The sequence below is a fragment of the Rattus rattus genome, chromosome 17, assembly GCF_011064425.1.
Source record: "Rattus rattus isolate New Zealand chromosome 17, Rrattus_CSIRO_v1, whole genome shotgun sequence".
Classification (NCBI taxonomy): Eukaryota; Metazoa; Chordata; class Mammalia; order Rodentia; family Muridae; genus Rattus; species Rattus rattus.
The window spans coordinates 42,892,395-42,912,125 of record NC_046170.1 but is presented as its reverse complement, the minus strand read 5'-3'; the positions used below and the strand labels follow the sequence as shown (position 1 = coordinate 42,912,125).

Below are 19,731 nucleotides of genomic sequence, written 5' to 3'. Positions count from 1 at the left end.
CTACCCACTCTGACATTCCCCTATACTGGGGGGGCCAGCCTTGGCAGGACCAAGGGCTTCTCCTCCCATTGGTGCCCAACAAGGCCATCCTCTGCTACACATGTATCTGGAGCCATGGGTCCGTCCATGTGTACTCTTTGGGTAGTGGTTTAGTCCCTGGGAACTCTGGTTGGTTGGTATTGTTCTTATGGGGTCTCGAGCCCCTTCAGCTCCTTCAATCTTTTCTCTAATTCCTCCAACGGGGATGCCATTCTCAGTTCAATGGTTTGCTGCTAGCATTCGCCTCTGTATTTGTCATGCTCTGGCTGAGCCTCACTGTGATATTTTAAAATGATATTTAATGTCTGTCTGTCTGTCTGCATGCTGTAGGCGTATTTAACTGCTTTCCTTGTATTTAGCAGACAGTTGGTGCCTCTGACCTCAGAGGCTAGCAGGTCATTGTCAACAATTCTCTTTTGGGGTTTTTTGTTTGTTTGTTTGGTTTGGGTTTTGTTTTCTTTTGAAACAAGGTATCTCAGTGTAGCCCTGGTGATCCTGGAACTCACTCTGTAGACCAGGCTGGCCTCAACCTCAGGGTTCTGCCTGCCTGCTGGGATTAGCTGTACATCACCCCTGCCTGGCCGAATGGTGTTTTAGTTTAGTCTAACATGCAAGAGAATTGTCTCATCTTGGCAAAATGTCCGCTCCCACAAAACCACTGCAAAGCCTCAGTTCTCCTGTAGCTCAGTGTTTGGTCTCAAATGTCCACTGCCCATCTCCCATGGCCAGCGTAGCAGAGGTTTGGGTTTAGGGGTGGGTTGGGCAGTTCCCACATGTGCACGTTCATGTATGACAAACTCCGTTATGATTAATTTCTCCCCGCATGCCTTAGCCTTGTCGGCTGCCTCAGGCTTGACCCTAGGTCTATGACTTCAGTGTCTTTGGTTGGAGTCAGAGGGCAGCCATTTGGACCTTTTTCCTTGGCTGCCTACCATGGAATGACATTTCTGGTTTTGATAAGTTTGGAGACAGGACTAAATATACATTCAAGAGAGTATCGAGCTGAAAAAGGACATATTTGTTAAGCCTCTGTGTTCCTGATATTCACAGAATCTCATTCTACTATTGTTTGTTATGTTACTGTTTCTAAGACGGGGTCTCATGTAGCCCGGACTGGCCTTAGACTATATATATTGAAGCTGTCTTCAGACACACCAGAAGAGGGCATCGGATCCCATTACAGATGGTTGTGAGCCACCATGTGGTTGCTGGGAATTGAACTCAGGACCTCTGGAAGAGCAGTCAGTGCTCTTAACCACTGAGCCATCTCTCCATCTCCGAGGATAAACTTTTATCCTCAGTCCATTCGTCTCCATTTCCAGAGTGCTGGGATACAGGCTTTTGGTTTGTTTGTTTAACCACACCTGTTTTTTAGAAGTTGCTGGGAATTAAACACGGGACATTGTGCACACTAGAGAGACACTCCACTAACTAAGATGTATCTGCACCCTCATTTTGTCTTCATGGCCTTGAGACAGGGTTTCATGTTTCGTCCAGTCTGGCCTGGAACTCACCGTGCACCCTGGTAGCATTCCTCCTGCCTCAGCCCTCTGAGTATTGGAATTACAGGTCTGACCGCATCCCGTCCAGAGATACTAATTGCACGGCCATGTGACTTCTTTAACGAACTCGCCTCATCCCTGGCACATGTCAAAGTCTCTGAGCCAAAGTCACTTCTGTTTCTTCAGCAGCAGCTTTGTGTCTGGGCAGACATAGCTGCTGAGCTCTTGTTGGCCAGCACAGCACACAGTCAAGGCTCATTCTCATATCCATTCTCTCTCTCTCTCTCTCTCTCCCTCCCTTCCTCCCTCCCCCTTCCCTCCCTCCCTCCCTCCCTCTCTCCAGGAGTCCTTTGGAAGCTCACATGGCTACCATAGCTGCAGCAAGAAGACACTGGTCTTCCTCTTCAAATTCCTGTCTGACCTCGTGCCCTGGGAAGCCCCTCGGCACATGCAGGTAAGGAGCCAACAGCTGCACCTTAAGGCTGGTGGTGTCCCATCTATAAGGGTCACCCCAGCCTCCCATGGGTCACGATGCACCAGGGCTGTTTCTGCCCTTCTCCAGACAGTTCGGGCAATGCCTGGCACTGAAGTACAGTGAGTCTGCACAGACACCTGGGAGCGCCCACACCCCCAGCCCGGGAAGAGAATGAATTCCACCAGTGTGTAACAAAGTGTAGGCTCTCAGCAGGATGAGCAGGTCCAGGCGGGGTCTGGGAAGATGCCGGGGAGGGGGAGTGACTGGGAGGTCAGTGAATGTAGGAGAGGCTATATTTGCCTTAATAAGATGATACGGTTTTATGTGTTCAAGTTCTACGTCCTAGAGAGGTGGCTCAGCAATTTGTCCTTCCCAAGGACCCGGGTTCAATTCCCGGCACTCACATGGTGGCTCACAGCTGACAGCTGTCTGTAACTTCAGTTCCCCGGGAATCTAATGCTCTCTTCTGGCGTTTGCAGACACCAGGCACACACACGATGGGCAGACACGCACACAGACCACCATACATATTAAAACATCCATACGTGCTAAACTTACAAAAAAACACTTCATAGAGATACCCCCAAATTTACAATGGTCATGTCTTCTAGAAGTTTTTGTTTTCTTTTTTTAATAAGAGGGGTTTCTATAAGTCTACTGTTGGAATATCTGTAACAAGTCAGTGATGACGGACACTTTGAATCCCAGCATTTGGGAGGCAGAGGCAGAATCAAAAGTGTGAGAGAGGTCTGCTCTGCACGGGCGTTTTGGGACAGCCTGGACTACTTCGTGAGGCAGTGTCTCAAGATAAGAAGAGAAACAAATCTTGAAGCTGGAAATAGTGGCACAGTGCTGTAGTCCCAACATTCAGAGGCGAAGTTGGAGGATCATAAGCGCTGTCTAGCAGGCCTCCACAGCGAGATGCTGTCTCAGACTCCCAAAGGGTCTGAAGCTGGACACGGTGCTATATGGTCTCGGCCACTCAAGGCCTGGGTGTGAGACCTCAGGACCCCAGGAATCAAATCCATTGTGAGAAGTGAAACCATCTCAAACGAGGAAGGAAGGCATGGCGGTGTCACTTTTCTTTTTGTTAGCTGAACCCGTGCCCACACTTGTTTTGGGGCTGGGTACCTGAAACTCTGATGCTCTGTTTTTGCTAAATTTTCATTACAAAGAGAACAGGGATATGTGAGCAAATGGACAGATTTCAGTCATCATGGGAAACTAGAACTGATCCTGTCTCCTTGCCCCAAGTCTGGACCCTGTCTTCGTGTACACCATTGTTGTGGCCAAGCTAACCATTCTTTTTTTTTTTTTTTTGGTTCTTTTTTTTCGAGCTGGGGACCTAACCCAGGGCCTTGCGCTTCCTAGGCAAGCGCTCTACCACTGAGCTAAATCCCCCAACCCCCAAGCTAACCATTCTTAAGACCGTCAGGTGCCGGTATAGATAATAGAGCTGTGACCAACACTCTGTGAACACACACACAGACACACCAGCATCTTGACGTATCCTGCCTTGAGCGCCTACAAACTCAGGCAAAACTGTGAAGCATGGTATATAATCCAGGCCTGACCCAGCATGGACCCTGACTGTGCCCCTGCTGTGTCGTCTCTAGGCTCCAGGGCCCATGGTGTGGAGCTGCTGGGCTGTCCACAGAGCTCCACACTGTTGCTTTCCCTCCCACTCAGAACCAGCTACAGTACAGATAGCTTAATTTTCTCCCAAGAAGCAAGGGCAGCCTTCTCTTGTTGGTTTTTTTTTTTTTTTTTTTTTTTTTTTTGATTCTTTTTTTCGGAGCTGGGGACCCGAACCCAGGGCTTTATGCTTCCCTAGGCAAGCGCTCTACCACTGAGCTAAATCCCAACCCTTTTTTTTTTTTTAATACAGTAACACTCTATCCCTCTGGCTAGCCTAGAGCTTGCTATGTAGACTAGGCTGGCCTTGAACTTGACATCCTTTTCCACTACCTCCTGTGTGCTGGGACTTAGGATGTACATCTTTATGACCAAGCCCTTGTGAGTTGATTTCAGTAGTTACCCATCTCACGCCTGCTGGGGACCATCTCTTACGGTCAACACTGCATCCCATTAGCCTGTACCACACAGGTCCCAGTGAGACGCGCCATGCCCTCCTGACACTGCTGTGCTGTGCTCTCTCGTAGGTGCACATTTTCCACCCACCCCTGGTGCCAAGCAAGTACCACTCCCTCCTCACAGACTACATCTCCTTGGCCAAGACAAGGCTTGCTGACCTCAAGGCAAGTCTGGCCCCTGCCCTAGCCTTGCCTAGAAACTCCCAGTGCCCATCTTTGATTCACATGTTTTTTGACCCTCTGAAGGTTTCCCTGGAGAATGTAGGACTCTACGAGGATTTGTCATCCACCGGGGACATTGCTGAGGTAATGAACATTGCTTTTGGTTGGCCCATGGCCTTTGGTTCCCTTGCCACTGAGTATTTTGGCCCTCAACATCCTCTACTTGGTTCATCTCTAGTGAAGCCGGGTGGGCTGTTTTCCTGAAAGTGTTTCATTTGAGCTGTCTCTCCGAGTCTTTGTTTGACAACACTAGCAGAGGACAGTGGCCGTGTCCAAAGACAGGCCTGTGCTTCAGTGAACACTCTTCCGAATTCTTTAGTTTTCATATTTTTAGTTTAGTTTTATTTTATTTATCTACTTTTTAATTTTTCTTTTCTTCCAACACAAGGTCTCTTTGTGTAGTGTGGCTTGACCTGGAACACACTCTGTAGACCAGGCTGGCCTCAAACTCCAAGATCTGCCTGCCTCTGCCTCCAGAGTGCTGGGACTAAAAGCATGAGCTCCTGCTGACCAGCCTTATCTGGTGACCAGAACTCACCGGAATTGGTTCTCCTTCTCACCTTGTAGATCCTGAGACTGAACAGCTGCTGGGTAGCAAACACTTGCCTCCTGGACCTTCCTGCTTGGCCCAATTTTAATTTTCATAAAATATGTCAGAGGGAGGGGCCACATGTGTGCACATGTGGAGGTCAGAGGACAGCTTTTTTTTTTTCTCGTAGCTGGGGACCGAACCCAGGGCCTTGCACTTGTTAGGCAAACGCTCTACCACTGAGCTAAATCCCCAACCCCCAGAGGATAGCTTTGTGTGGGGCGTTTTCTCTTTCGTGAGGATCTGAGAGTTCTGATTCAGGTTTCCCGGGCCTGTGTGGAACTGTGACCCACTGAGCCATTTTGCCTCTGTTCCTCTCATCCCCGTTTTCTTTATGACAAGGTGGTGTAGCCCAGACTGGCTCTAACCTCCTCAGCCTCCTGGGTACTGGGATTATTTGCTGCCATTCCTAGCTTTGACATTTAGTAATCTTTTCAGTCTCGAAGTTAAACCTCTGTTCTGGCCCACCCATGTGGAAGACTTCCACCTTCTCCCCTGGAAGAGCAGCAGGGGAGGGAGAGAGAGACAGAAAGAAAAGGAGGGGGTGGGAGAGAGAGAGAGAGAGAGAGAGAGAGAGAGAGAGAGAGAGAGAGAGAGAGAGAGAGAGAGAGAGAAGCAGAGGCTTAAGCGAGTGCAGTACCTGTCTCACCCTTTCCCCTTACAAAGTGTAGAACTCAGGGCAACAGGAACAAGTTGGTGACAGGTTTTTCTGCTTGTTTAACTCGGTTTCGAATCTTCTTTCTTTCTCTCTCCCTCCTTGTATGGAACTAGCGTGAGAGCCAGGCAGTCCAGGATGTTAAGAAGGCCATCATGGTGTTTGAACAAACAGGGAAGATCCCTATGCCTGTCCTGGAGGCCAGGTAAGAACAGGCTGATGGGAAGCATCTGCCGGCTACAGCATGTTCAGATGTGGGGGGGCACCTGCTGGAGCACCTGCAGACTATAGCATGTTCAGATGTGGGGGAGCACCTGTCAGCTACACTACTATACTGGGAGTCTTGAAGTTGGTCCCCTTTTGGTCTCAGGATCACATGGGGATGGAAGATCATATTCTATCCTGGGAGACAGGGCGGTGTGGATCCTGTGTCAAGGATGAGGTCTGAGGTGGCATAGAGTGAGGGCATGTCTATGTCTAATTCTGGTCTGCAACTCTATGTAGAAAAGGCTGGCTTCGAACTCACTGCCTGCCTCTGTCTCCTGGGTGCTAAGATTAAAGGCATGTGCCTCCACATCAGGCCTGTGTCCACTTCTGCAACAGCACTTGGTACCCTCGCCATTCAAGTAGGGCAATAGATGGCACCTGTGTGAAGCCATGTGGGAATAAAGGATCATTGACCCACAGGTTAGCAACAGATTTTTCACTCGGCGCTTCTGAGGTGACCAGTGTGGACACAGCCTGGGGAATTTAATGAATTCATTGTGAACCTCTATTGTGATTGCTGTCAGTGTTGGTGACCTGAGCCTAACTCACCACCTCCAAGAGAAAGCTCATGGTGGCCCCATCACAACCCTCATGGCCGCCCCATCACAACCCTCATGGCCACCCCATCACAACCCTCATGGCCGCCCCATCACAACCCTCATGGCCTTAGAACATCGAAGACAGAAAACCTTAAAAACATGATGAAGCCCAGGTGTAGTAGCACACGCCTTTAGTCCCAGCATTTCAGAGGCAGAGGCGGGAGGATCTCTGAGTTTCAGGCCAGCTTGCAGTGCTGAGATGTTGAGATCAACAAAACAAAACAAACCCCACATGATCAGTGTCAGGGCCTGTCCAGGCCTGGGGGCACCCACGTGTAACCTCAGTGCCTGACACATGGGGGCGGGCAGAGCAGGAACTCAGGATTATGTCACGTTAGTGCGTTTGAGGCCAACAGGGCTACAGAATGAAATGAGTCAAAACAGAGAGGAAATCTTAGGGATGTGAGCTGCCCGGAGGGAGAAGCCTTTCTCCTGCGTTCATCATGGTGTCTGCCTTTCTGTGCCACAGTATCTTCAGGAGGCCCTACTACCTGTCGCACTTCCTCCCTGCGCTGCTCGCACCAAGAGTGGTGAGTGCATCGTAGCTCCCGCCACGGCTGGGCTGTCCGGTCCATTCCCTGCCCTTACTCACAGGCTTGCTCTCCTCACAGCTCCCGGAGGTTCCTGACTCGCAGGTGGCCTTCATAGAGACCCTGAAGAGGTAAGCAGGAACTTCCACGGGGACAGCTCCATGTCCGGTGGTTTTCATTGTTGTTTTAATTTTTCCAGTGGGTTGTGTGGTTGTGTGGTTGGGTAGTTGGGTTTTGGTTTTTCGAGACAGGGTTTCTCTGGGTAGCCCTGGCTGTCCTGGACTCGATTTGTAGACCAGGCTAGCCTAAAACTCAGAGATCCACCTGCCTCTGCCTCCAGAACGCTGGGATTAAAGGCAGGCACCACCACACCCAGCTTCTCCAATGGGTTTTAATGGGACAAAGAATTTCAGTACTTTTGTAGGGAAAGTTTACCACATATGTGTTTTATACTTCAGATATTGACTCCAAATGAACAGGTCATGAACTTTAACAAATACAGGCTGTTCCACCTGTAGCTCCTTCCCCTCGTTCCTCACTGGTTTTAGGTGGTCGGTCTGGGAGCTAGAGCCCGTGGCTCCATCAGTCATGGCAAAAGGTGGATCTAGAAGAAGGAATAGAAACCTGGAAGGCCCCCAGGCCATTCAGAGACGCAGGAGCGACCTCTGGTTATGTGCAGAGGATGCAGCCTCATCTGGCCTGCCCACAAGATGGCCTCTCCAGCAGCCAACTGCTTCATGTCTGAAAGGTCTTCTGAGGGATGTGAGAAGCTACCTCTAGTTTTCATCGAGACTTAGGGTGTAATTAATGGACTCACAAGAATACAGAAAGGGTACAGAGCCTGGAAAGTAAAAATTATTTTTTATATTTTAGAGTAAGACTGTTTCTTAGGCTACTGAGGTGTCTCAGTGAAGAGAGGCTCTTGCTGCCACTCGGGACGAGAGTCCAGTCCCCAGGACAAAATGGTGGAAGGAGAGAACCCACCCCTAAAGCCTCCCTGAGACTCTTATTTGTTTTTATATTTGTCATTATTTTTATTTATTTGCTTATTTGAAATAGGGTGTCACTCGGTAGCTCTGGAATTCAGAATCCCCCGCCCCCACCCCACTGCCTCCTGAGTGCTGGGGTAAAGCACGTGCCCCCACACTGCAGTCCTCCCTCCCACAGTGTTTCCCGAGCCTTAGCGATGAAGAGCCACAGAGAGGTAAAGGGCTGGGAAGTGCCAGCCGTTACTCTCTGGACACCATGGCGGTCACCACCGTCCACGGGTGGCTGCCAGCAGCAGCTCACATAAGACAGGCCCCATCTTTAATCAGTCAGAGGGCGTCGTAGAGCACATTCCTTGCTGCTGAAGCACTGCTTATTTAGTTTCCGGAAGAGGGAGAAACATTGCCCTGAGCTGTGCACCCACTGCTGAGCCCATGAGGCTCCAACGGAACGAAACCAATCCATGTCACCCCTCATTAATGTCAGTGGGTCACAAAACTATACAAATAGATGTGAACAGGAGGAAGAACTGTACATGAGGGAAGGGGGAGGTGGAGAGGTGGGGGGTGGAATAGCCAGAGTACATTATGTGCATGTGTGAATTTGTCAACTAACAAGTTTAAATTTAATAAAAAGGAATTCAAATACACAGAAAAGTAAGGCGAAACTTAAAACATCGAACTAAATATCATCCCTGACTTTTGACTTCAGTTGGCCATATAGTAAACTTGAAAAAAACAGAAACATTAGCATTTCCACTGTTGGAAGGGTATCATTCAGATGTATAGAGTTCTGCTTTTAAAAAGCAAACTCACAAGCCATCCATCTTAATTAGGGTGTTACTGCTGTGCAGAGACACCATGACCAAGGCAGCTCTTATAAAGACAAACATTTATCCGGGACTGGCTTGCAGACTCAGAGGTTCAGTCCATCATCATCATCATGGTGGGAACATGGCAGTGTGCAGGCAGACATGGAGCTGGAGGAGCTGAGAATTCTCCATCTTGATCCAACGGCAGCCAGAAAGGGACTGACTCTCATCTGCACTGGGTGGAGTTGGAGCACAGGACCTCAAGGCCCGCTCCCACAGTGACACGCTTCCTCTGGCAAGGCCACACCTCCTCACAGCGCCACTCCCCCTGGGTCAAGCATATTCAAATCACCACAGCATCCATGTGTTGCTGCCTTTTGAGACAGCCTCATGTAGCCCACACTTGAACTTGCTATGTAGCTAAGGTTGACCCAGAATTCCCAATTCTCCTGCTCCATCTCCCAGGCACAGAGTACATGTGTCCACACCACACCTGGTTTTATTTGTTTGTTTTGAGGCAGGTCTTACTGGGTAGCTCAGGCTAGCCTCCCTACATCTGTCCCCTAAGGACTATGATTTCAGGCACAGACCGCCATGTCTGACTCCATTTAATGCCCGTGTCTCTTGTCCTCGCCTGGACCTTGACTGCTTTTGGTGTCTTATAAAATGAAGTGGGCAACATCTTTCTGTTTGCCGGAACTGTTTGTCGAGGCAAAGAGCCTGCTGTACTGAGAGTGTAGCAGAGTGTGTGTACAACATTGGTCTGCTGACCTGCAGCCATGGACACTGGCAGTGGACCCAGTTTTGTAAATGATTGTTAGTTTAGTCAGGGCCTTTCATTCTTTTTTTTTTTTTTTTTATGGAAGCAGGAAGTAGAGACAGGCCCATGTCTGTGAGTTTGAGGATAGGTTGATCTTTATAACAAGTTCCAGATCAGCCAGGGTCACATCGTGAGACATTTTCTCATCAAAACAAAACAACCAAAAAAATTGTATTTCATCTAGTTTTTTGTCGTCGTCTTCTTCTTCTTCTTCTTCTTCTTCTTCTTCTTCTTCTTCTTCTTCTTCTTCTTCTTCTTCTTCTTCTTCTTCTTCTTCTTCTTCTTCTTCTTCTTCTTCTTCTTCTTCTTCTTCTTCTTCTTCTTCTTCTTCTTCTTCTTCTTCTTCTTCTTCTTCTTCTTCTTCTTCTTCTTCTTCTTCTTCTCCTTCTCTTCTTCTTCTTCTTCTCCTCCTTCTTCTTCTTCTCCTCCTCCTCCTCCTCTCCTCCTCCTCCCTTCTCCTCCTCCCTCCTCCTCCTCTCCTCCTCCTCCTCCTCCTCCTTCTCCTCCTCCTCCTCCTCCTCCTCCTCCTCCTCCTCCTTCTCTCCTCCTCCTCCTCCTCCTCCTCCCTCCTTCTCCTCCTCCTCCCTTCTCCTCCTCCTCCTCCTCCCTCCTCCTCCTCCTTCTCCTCCTCCTCCTTCTTCTCCTCCTCCTTCTCCTCCCCTTCTCCCCCCTCCTCCTCCTCCTCCTCCTCCTCCTCCTCCTCCTCCCCTCCTCCTTCTTCTTCTTCTTCTTCTTCTTGGGAATAGAACCCAGGGCCCTACATGCACCGGGCAAGGGCTCTACCACTGAGCTACACTCCTGCTCCTATCCAAGCTTTCCTCACAACAGTGTTTGTCATCGAAGTGTTGATAGGAACCAGGGCTGTCTGTGTTTGCAGTGGCATTGGGAGCATGGACCTAGAGAGACATCTCACTGAGAGACACGCGGCTCTGGGAGGCCGAGAGAAATAAACACACCAAAAGAGCTCAGCACAAACATTCTCGTGGAACCGTGAGGCTGCCTCAGCCCTACCTTCTAAGACTGGCAAAACTCAAACAGGAGGCTGTGCTCCAAGGAACAAAACCCAGACCGACAGACCAGAGCCATCATAAGAGCGACATCTAGAGATGGTCACACAGGCTGCTGCTGTCCCTGGACATTTTAATGATTTCTAAGATCTAGATGTGATTTGTTTCCTCTGGCTCTAATGAACGGCTAGGGGTGCACTCTGTGGTAGACGGCTTGCCTAGTGGGTTCCTTCCCAGGACCGAAAAGAGGGATAAAGCACAGAACGATACAGTGTACACTGTTGGGATGGCTTTGGAACCTGAACCCATCATAGCTGATGATGACATTGCTTTCTTTTTATCTAGAGCAGATAAGATTCCCCTGTCGTTATACAGTGCCTACCGCCAAGCCTGTGCCACTGCTGGGGACAAGCAGCCCGAAAGTAAGGCTCTCGGTCACCTTCAGTTCCTGAACTTTCCATTTCTGTGACATGCTGGTCACCTGCATCGGTCCTCGGTGGATAGATTTTTCTCACCCCAGTGTGGTAGGCCTGTGACTTTTCCTGACTGTGGTACCTGGGACCAAACAATGAGCTCATGGGCTTATGGTCTTAGAAGTCTTGACAGTTAGCCACATCCCTGCCTTCCAGGAAGCGTGGTGTACAACCTGCTCCATATTTTGTATCTCCATGTACAGTTCAGGGCCCACAGCATTCTGCAGTCAGGAGCAGTTATGTTCTAAGTGGACAGTTTGTCTTGTAGTGTGCTGCAGGGGTTTTTACTTTGTATGTGCGTGTGTTCTTGCCTGTTGTATGTCTGCATCATGTGTGTGCCCAGTGTCTGCGGAGGCCAGGAGAGGGGGTGGGATCTCCAGGACAGATGTGGCGAGCGCTGTGTGGGATCTAACTCAGCAGCTAGTTCTCAGCCACCGAGCCATCTATCCGACCCTGGGCTGGGGTCTTGTACCTATGAGAACAATGACAGAGCTGGTTGACTCTGGGAAGCTGTGACCAGAGAGCCCACATCCATGACAAGTGGGACTGGCATGTCCTACCTGACAACAGTGAGAGCGACATCAAGAGAAGGTGCCAATGTGCTCAAGTTTGGTCTTCGAAGTTTAAACTATTATTCATGTACATGTGTTAAACAGGGTCTTTTGTATCCTTGACTGGCCTTGAACTTCTGAGCCCCCCTGCCCCCCTCCACCTGCCAAGTGTTGGGATTACAGGCTGTGCCACCCTCCCCAGATTTATGTATAGCACTGGCATGGCGCCCAGGGCTTTGTGCTCGCTGGGTAAGCACTCCACCAACGGAGTCACACGTTCTCTCTTTACGGTTTTTGTTATTAATCAGTATCAACTACACAAAATACCAGGTTTCGTTACAATGTTTCATACATATACAGAATTCATATATCGTAATAATGCACTGACCTATATGGATCTAATTCCTCACACCCCTCTCTGCTTCGTCCCCTTATAATTTTAAAAGAAGTGTATAGGGCACATTCACTGTTCAGAGTAACATTTCCTAGAGTGCTCGCATGCGTTTTCCTAGGTCTGTCCAATTCTCTTGCCCGTTTCTTGACTGGCTTGTTTCTCTTTCTCTGTGTAGTCGAGTTCTTCCTAACTCTGGATATCAGTCTCCTGTCACATGAATAGCTGGCAGAGAGCTCCTCCCATTGTCTGACCTGTTTGCTTCGCTCGCTGCAAAGGCCTTTCGGCTGATGCAAGCCTTCCGACTCTTGCGCTCACTTCCCACTCTGCTGGAGTCTGCTATTCAGACTTGCCTGTGCCTTGTCTTCCCATGTGTTTCAGGTCCTACAGCCTTCAGTCCATCCTTAACTGATCCTCTAGTCATGAGAGGAACAGTGTTCACATCTCTGTCTTCTACATACAAAGCTCTAGTTTCCGCAGCACCATTTGTTAACACGTCTTTCTCCAGTATCTGGTTCTGCCACCTTTGTCAGTGGCTGTGGCGAGGGGCGTAGCTGCACAGTTCTGTACTTGGACCTGGTTTCTCCTGAGCCCTCTGTTCCAGCACACTCTATCCGTGTGCCAGCGCCATGCTGGGTTGCTGCTGTGGTTCTAGTGTAAGTGAGATTGGATACTGTGACACCTCCTGCATTGTTCTCCTTCATGGGTTCTCTGGTGGCTTTGAGCTCTTGATCTTCTGAGACTCCTCCTGCTCTGGAGGCTGAAGGGTGCCTGTGGGTGCACAGCACATGTGTGGAGGTCAGAGGGCAGCTGGTAGCAGTCGGGTCTCCTGCTGTTTGGGTTCTGGGAATCTAAGGTTGACAACAGGCCCTGTCGCCTCTGAATCAACTCATTGATTCTTGTTTTTCTCTCAAAACGTGGTATATTTTCCTTTATGTAATTAAAATGGCATGTGTTCGGGTTCGAACCAGTGCCTTTGGTGAGTCAGTCTTCTTGCTGTGAGCCCGAGACTCTGTTTCTTCACATCCTGTGATAAAGAGAACATAGCCATGTTCCTGACAAGTTTGGGAAATGGAAAAATCGTTATGTGTCTGTGGTTCTGATCCTACCCAGGCCGTGCTCCTGTCCCTTTGTTTGTGTGTGTCACAGTTATATAGTCATTTTTTTATCATTTTAAAAATTATTTTATTTTCGGTATATGGGTGTTTTGCCCCCATATATGTGTGTATTTGTCCCCTCAGAGACCAGAAGAGGGTGTCAGATTCCCAGAGGCTGGAGATGCAGATGGTTGCGAGCCATAGGGTGTTTGCTGGGACTCAGACCTGAGTTCTCCCTAGAAGAGCAAAACCCTCTGAACCCCTGAGCCATCTCAGGCTGCTGTCTGTGTGTGTGTGTGTGTGCGTGTGTGTGTGTGTGTGTGTGTGTGTGTGTGTGTGTGTGTGTGTGTGTGTGTGTGTGACTAGGAGTTAAGCCCAGTGCCTTGAACGCTCTAGGCACATGTTCCATCTTGAGTGTCATCTCCTGTCTCGATGTCTTTAATTTTGATACTGTATGTAATATCTACCATCTTGGAAGAGAAGACCTCCCAGAGACTGCCTGCTCCCCACACAATACAGCGCACAACTGATGTACACAGCTGTGGTGCTCAGCATTCCCCAAGCGTGTGCGCCTTTTGTATTTATAATAATGTCATTGAAAAAAAATAATAATAATGTCATTGCATGTGATTCACATTTGACCTCATCTTTAAAATGCCCCTCCCCCGCTCAGACGCCACCTCGGAACAAAGGACAGAAACCAACTGTGCTGAACGGCCCCTGGGACTGCTCACAGCAGCACTGGAGGAGCTCAGAGCTCTAATGACAGACCCCACCCAATACAGTGGTAAGAAACAGGGACGAGGCAGTGTGCTAGTGTTTGTGCTCTGGGTGCCTGCGTGCTGCCATCATAGTGACAGAGGCTGCCTTGTCATTCCTGGAGCTCAGTATTTAGCAGGGGATTCAGAGTGATGGGGATGATGGCCTCTGTACTGTCACACCCGGGGCAGGACCGGAGGGATGGGGATACTGTCACGATGCTGGGGGCTGGAGAGAGGCCTCCAGCACCATTCCTCACATGCACATATCCACACAGAGCATACACAGTCGTACGCATAGCTGAAGGTGACCAGGAATGAAACCACCCTGAGTCCTTCACTGTGTAAGGACCCACATCCAAACCCAAAATCTGTTTCTATGCAGAGTGAACTTGGCCTTACTGTGGATTGATTTTACAGAGGCTAAGACAGCTTTGCGGGAAGCACTGTAATGTTAGTTCATTGCCATAGCTCTGGTGAGGCTGCAGCTCCTTCACCCTCTTCAGACCTGGTGTCCAGACGTCTGAGCAGAGCCTCCGAGGCTGCTGTGCAGAACATGGTGCCCGGTGTGGCTTTGTGTGTACATATGGACTCCTGTAGCGTAGCCCAGGCTTGCCTAAGTTTTGGAGCTCAATGTTCTTCCTGCCTCAGCTTCCCATTCACCACGTCCAGCTGAGAAAGTGGACATTAGGAGGAGGTCCAGTGCTTAGCACCAGGCTAACGGACGTCAGATCAGCTCTGACAAAGCAACAGAAGCTGGCATGCGTGAGTGAGTCACTGAGGCCTTTGCAGTGACCCTCGGTCTCTTGGGTCTATGAGGCTCTGTGCTTAGACAAGTGCGAGTGTCACACCTCAGGCTGTGGCTGCTGCAGTGTGGCTACCCTTCCATTCAGAGCAGGCTCCTCGTTGGGGTGTGACAGCGTGGCCAGTGCTCCCTAGTGTCCTGTGAGGCCATGCCAGTGTTTCTTCACATTCTTCTTGTGCCTTACTTACATAACTGTGTCTGTGTTTGCAGTTATATCTGCTCAGGTGGCTATGGTTTCTGAAAGACTAAAGGCTGCTCTGGGACACAGGAACGATGATGATGTCAGCCTCCGGAGATCAAAGATTCAGCTCAGTGTCCTTCTGCCCACACTCCAGAGTCAGGACCAGGGGGTATGTCCATGGGGCCTCAGGACCCAGTGGTGGCCCTCCTTAGATGATATAAAAGGTGTGTGGTGAGATGCTGAGCACTCAGCACTGGCCATGCCTCTGTTGGTCAGCCGCATCTGTCTGCTTGGGGCTAAAGTGTTCTTAATTCCACTTGGTAGCTGAGGCTTTGTGTCTCTACATCCCAAGTATGGGATTACAGGTGCGCTGGGGTTACAGGTGCACTGGGGTCACAGGTGCGCTGGGGTCACAGGTGCACTGGGATCACAGGTGCGCTGAGGTTACAGGTGCGCTGGGATCACAGGTGCGCTGGGGTCACAGGTGCACTGGGATTGCAGATGTGCTGGGGTCACAGGTGCGCTGGGATTATAGGTGTATTCCACCACCTGGTTGTTGCATTTTAAAGAAGCCCATGTGACAAAAGCTGTTTGTAGCACCAGAGCCCATAATGTTTACTTTTCTGTCCTGTACAGTCAGTGTTTTCCTATCTTCCCATGAGGCACCTTCAAGTTCCTAGTACACTGATTTCAGTCCTGTGATTTGAATGCAAGCCTGACAGCCTGAATTTGATCTCCGTTTCCCATGATGCAGTAGCAGAGAACTGGCTCCTGACAGTTCTGCGCGCCCCCCCCCCCCACACACACACACACTTACAACACAAAGATAAATGAAAACTGTGTGCAGCCTTTGCTCTGGTCCTGGCTGTATAGGCCTGCTTCATGTCACTCTACTGTCCTGACAGTAATGTGTCTCCTCCCAGGTTGTGGATCTCCTACTCACAGCCTTCTGTCAGAACCTAATGGCAGCCTGTAGCTTTGTGCCCCCAGAGAGGTGAGGGAGATGTGCATCTGTCATGGGGTGCTGGGACCACAGCCAAGCGGAGTGAGCTTTGTTCCCGAGGATGGTGAGGCTGGGCTTGTAGATAGGGATGCCATTGAAGGTGGGTGTTGAGGGTTATCTAACGGCCGCTGTGTGAAAGAGCCCTGGCCCTTTCACTGGTCGTGGAAGCAATGTACGGAGCTCTAGCCAGGCCGTGACTTGTCCTCTGCCTCTGCAGGCAGAGCCCCTGGGCTGTCCTTTTCGTGAGGACCCTTTGTGGACACATGCTCCTCCCGGCAGTGCTCACTCGGCTGTGCCAGCTGCTCCGCCACCAGGTAGTCTCCCGCTCCCCGCAGATCACCTCCCAAGGCTGCGCAGAGCCTAGGCTGACGCCAACTGCTGCTGCTCTGTAGGTTTGGGCCGTCTGGCTCGGGGACAGACTGTCAGTAACTTTGTCCTTATTTCAGGGTCCAAACTTGAGTGCCCCTCACGTACTGGGCTTGGCTGCTCTTGCTGTCCATCTGGGTGAGTGCAGGTCCACACTTCCAGAGGTGGATCCAGGTGTTCTCGCTCCTACCAGCAGCCTCTGTGTCCCTGACTTCTTAAACAGCCTCCTGACCTGCCACACGAGGGACTCTCTGCTCTTCTGCATGAAGTAAGCCACTCCCGAGTCTCCTAGCAGTTGTTCTCCCCTCTTAAAAACTGACAGATATTCAGCAAATAAATTACGAGAGGCTATAGGCTGGAGAGATGGTTCAGTGTCTAGAGCACTGGCTGCTCTTCCAGAGGACCCGGGTTCTAGTCCAGCCCCACGTGGCACCTCACATCTGTGTCCAACTCCAGATGAAGAAAATCTGACTCCCATCTAATGAGGGAATAATAGGTCACCTCCTCTGCTGACACAAGGGTTCCTCAAGATCCATCCCGTGGGAAGAGCAGATATGAAGTTCTAATGCTTCTGCGTAGGCAGTGACGTGTAAGAAGCAGTGAAGCTGGATGCTGGTAGCGCATGCTTTTAATCCCAGCACTCGGGAGGCAGAGGCAGGTGGATCTGAGTCTGAGGCAGCCTGGTCTACAGAGTGAGTTCCAGGACAGCCAGGACTACACAGAGAAGCCCTGTCTCAAAAAGAAAACAGAAACTAAACAGTGGATTAGTGTGCACTGTGTTTCCTGTTGGCTCTAACATTGTGTCATGTGTACTTCACAGATGTGTGACATGCCCTGTGTCATGTGTACTTCACAGATGTGTGGCGTGCCTGTGTCATGTGTACTTCACAGATGATGTGTGGCGTGCCTGTGTCATGTGTACTTCACAGATGTGTAACATGCCTGTGTCATGTGTACTTCACAGATGTGTAACATGCCTGTATCATGTGTACTTCACAGATGTGTGGCGTGCCTGTGTCATGTGTACTTCACAGATGTGTGGCGTGCCTGTGTCATGTGTACTTCACAGATGTGTGGCGTGCCTGTGTCATGTGTACTTCACAGATGATGTGTGACGTGCCTGTGTCATGTGTACTTCACAGATGTGTGGTGTGCCCTGTGTCATGTGTACTTCACAGATGATGTGTGGCGTGCCTGTGTCATGTGTACTTCACAGATGATGTGTGACGTGCCTGTGTCATGTGTACTTCACAGATGTGTGACATGTCCTGTGTCATGTGTACTTCACAGATGATGTGTGACGTGCCTGTGTCATGTGTACTTCACAGATGTGTGGCGTGCCTGTGTCATGTGTACTTCACAGATGATGTGTGACGTGCCTGTGTCATGTGTACTTCACAGATGTGTGGTGTGCCCTGTGTCATGTGTACTTCACAGATGTCTGGTGTGCCTGTGTCATGTGTACTTCACAGATGATGTGTGGCGTGCCTGTGTCATGTGTACTTCACAGATGTGTGGCATGCCATGGTCACTGGGCTTATATCTCAGGCAACATTATCTCGTGTTGCCTGGTATGGGCTACCTCAGTCTGCCCTGTGACACTCATGGACTCTTGGGATGGGTGTGAGGCTGCCCAGGCATGGATGGTGATGCCACTGGCTCGGTACTGTTCCTGCCTCAGTCTCCCTTTCCTTCTTGCTGCTTCCATCCTGTCCTTGAGTTCTGACTTTGGTCTGTGTCACGGTTTCCTCCTGCACAGCCTGGCAGCTGGTTGTGTCTGCGAGGGACCAAGCTGTACTTTAGCCAAGCCTGCCCCGCTGTACTGTAGCAGAGGCTGGTGTCTCCTGAGACACGGAGTGTGTTTTCTCTGTAACACTTCAGACTCCTACACACACAGAGCAAAATACAAACCCACAAGCGCTGCTCACCTGAGCAGGAGGCACCTGCGCCACCTTCCTGGCTGTGCCTTTCACTGAGTGGCCGAGAGCCAGGCAGGGTCATGTCATTCCTCCAGGGTCTGGCTCTCCATACACATGGAGCAAGTGTGTCTCTGCTCGCCCGTGCTGTGTCTCTGCTCGCCCGTGCTGTGTGTCTGTGGTATCCCCGCCTTCCCTGTGGATGTGAGTGCTTGGAGGCAGCATCTCCCTCTCAGGAGGCACTGAACTTGGAACCAAGGCGGTCCAACAGTCCTTCAGACCAGGGAGTGATCTCAGGCCATGTAGTCCAAAACGTACTGAAGTTGGTTCAGTGAACTCGGTTTACTTTTCCTTCACTGCAGATTCTGCACGGCAGCAATTTCTTACTGTTTATGCAAGTTCTCTGCTCAGCCCTCTGCTTCCTTGCACAACTGTTTGTCTCCAGGTCTGATCCAAAAGGTACGTGGTTCCGATTCCTGCTTTTGATCTGAAGGTCTCTGGGTTCTGTGGCTTTCTTGTGTTTACGTCAGGACGTGCGTCATGACATGTCTGGTTGTCTGTCTGCTTGGGGAGTATTTCACACTGAGGGCTGCTGTTGCGTCTCCTGGATTCAGTTGGGGCTGAGATAGCAGCTGTCAGTGTTCGCTCCTCCTTTGAGTAGACACTGGTGTTTATAGCACAAGTAAGTTAATCCACTAGGTAAAAACTCATTTTCTTTAAAAAAGGAGTCTTGCCCTTAAACCACAGTTATGCCTGTGTGCTTTTGCTTGGGGAGGCTTGTCTGTATGTCTGTCTGTCTGTTTGGCTGGTTGGGTTTTGTTCTTCAGTACTAGGATCACACACATGTACTAAGCAAGTGCCCACCACCGAGCTACTAACCCAGACATCCTTTTCCTGAAGTTTGCTGAGCACCTCTCGGGTATGAACCTGGATTCTGACTGTAAGCTTCACATCTGATAAAAGAGAGAACATTTAAGAGGTGGAAGCGGGGCACGGGGGTGGGGTGGGGGTGGGGCTGTTGTGAAAGTTTAGGTTTTTTGTTTATTCGTGGTTGTCAAGATTGATTTTTAATTATGTGTGAGGGCAGGGAGTACAGATGGCTGCAGAGGCCAGAAGAGGTGGGCCGGAGTCACAGGCCGGTGTGAACACCCAGTGGATGCTAGGAACTGTACTCTGGCCTTTATGATAGAGTAGCAATACCTGAGAGAGGTGTCACACACCTTGAATTCCAGCACTCAGAGGCCAGCCTGCTCTACAGAGCAAGTTCCAGGATAGCCAGGGCTACATAGACAAACCCTGTCTCCAAAAAAGAAAGAAGGAAGGGAGGGAAGGAGGGAGGGAGGAAGGAAGGAAGGAAGGAAGGAAGGAAGGAAGGAAGGAAGGAAGGAAGGAAGGAAGGAATGGAAGGAAGGAAGGAAGGAAGGAAGGAAGGAAGGAAGGAAGGAAGGAAGGGAAAATACAGCAACAAGAAACCCTAACCATTAAGCCATCTGTCCAGCTCTAGAGTTTCAGGCCATGCTAAATTGAATAAAGAAATTTGATCTCAATAAATGCATGAATGAATGAAAAACCCAAAAAGAAGAGAAGGGGCTAT

At 50.0% G+C, this 19,731-nt stretch overlaps 1 protein-coding gene across 1 annotated transcript in view; it reads left to right on the top strand.

The window, feature by feature from the left end:
- Fanca (FA complementation group A) overlaps positions 1 to 19,731 on the top strand; it is a 56,618-nt gene that overhangs the window by 18,583 nt on the left and 18,304 nt on the right. Inside the window, exons 15-27 of the mRNA XM_032887323.1 lie at positions 1,885 to 1,995; positions 4,179 to 4,274; positions 4,356 to 4,415; positions 5,692 to 5,780; positions 6,911 to 6,971; positions 7,053 to 7,102; positions 10,942 to 11,018; positions 13,782 to 13,895; positions 14,882 to 15,021; positions 15,776 to 15,846; positions 16,073 to 16,169; positions 16,302 to 16,489; positions 18,500 to 18,596. Of these exons, the coding sequence (XP_032743214.1) occupies positions 1,885 to 1,995; positions 4,179 to 4,274; positions 4,356 to 4,415; positions 5,692 to 5,780; positions 6,911 to 6,971; positions 7,053 to 7,102; positions 10,942 to 11,018; positions 13,782 to 13,895; positions 14,882 to 15,021; positions 15,776 to 15,846; positions 16,073 to 16,169; positions 16,302 to 16,489; positions 18,500 to 18,596 (1,251 nt within the window). The remainder of the gene's footprint in view (positions 1 to 1,884; positions 1,996 to 4,178; positions 4,275 to 4,355; positions 4,416 to 5,691; positions 5,781 to 6,910; positions 6,972 to 7,052; positions 7,103 to 10,941; positions 11,019 to 13,781; positions 13,896 to 14,881; positions 15,022 to 15,775; positions 15,847 to 16,072; positions 16,170 to 16,301; positions 16,490 to 18,499; positions 18,597 to 19,731) is intronic.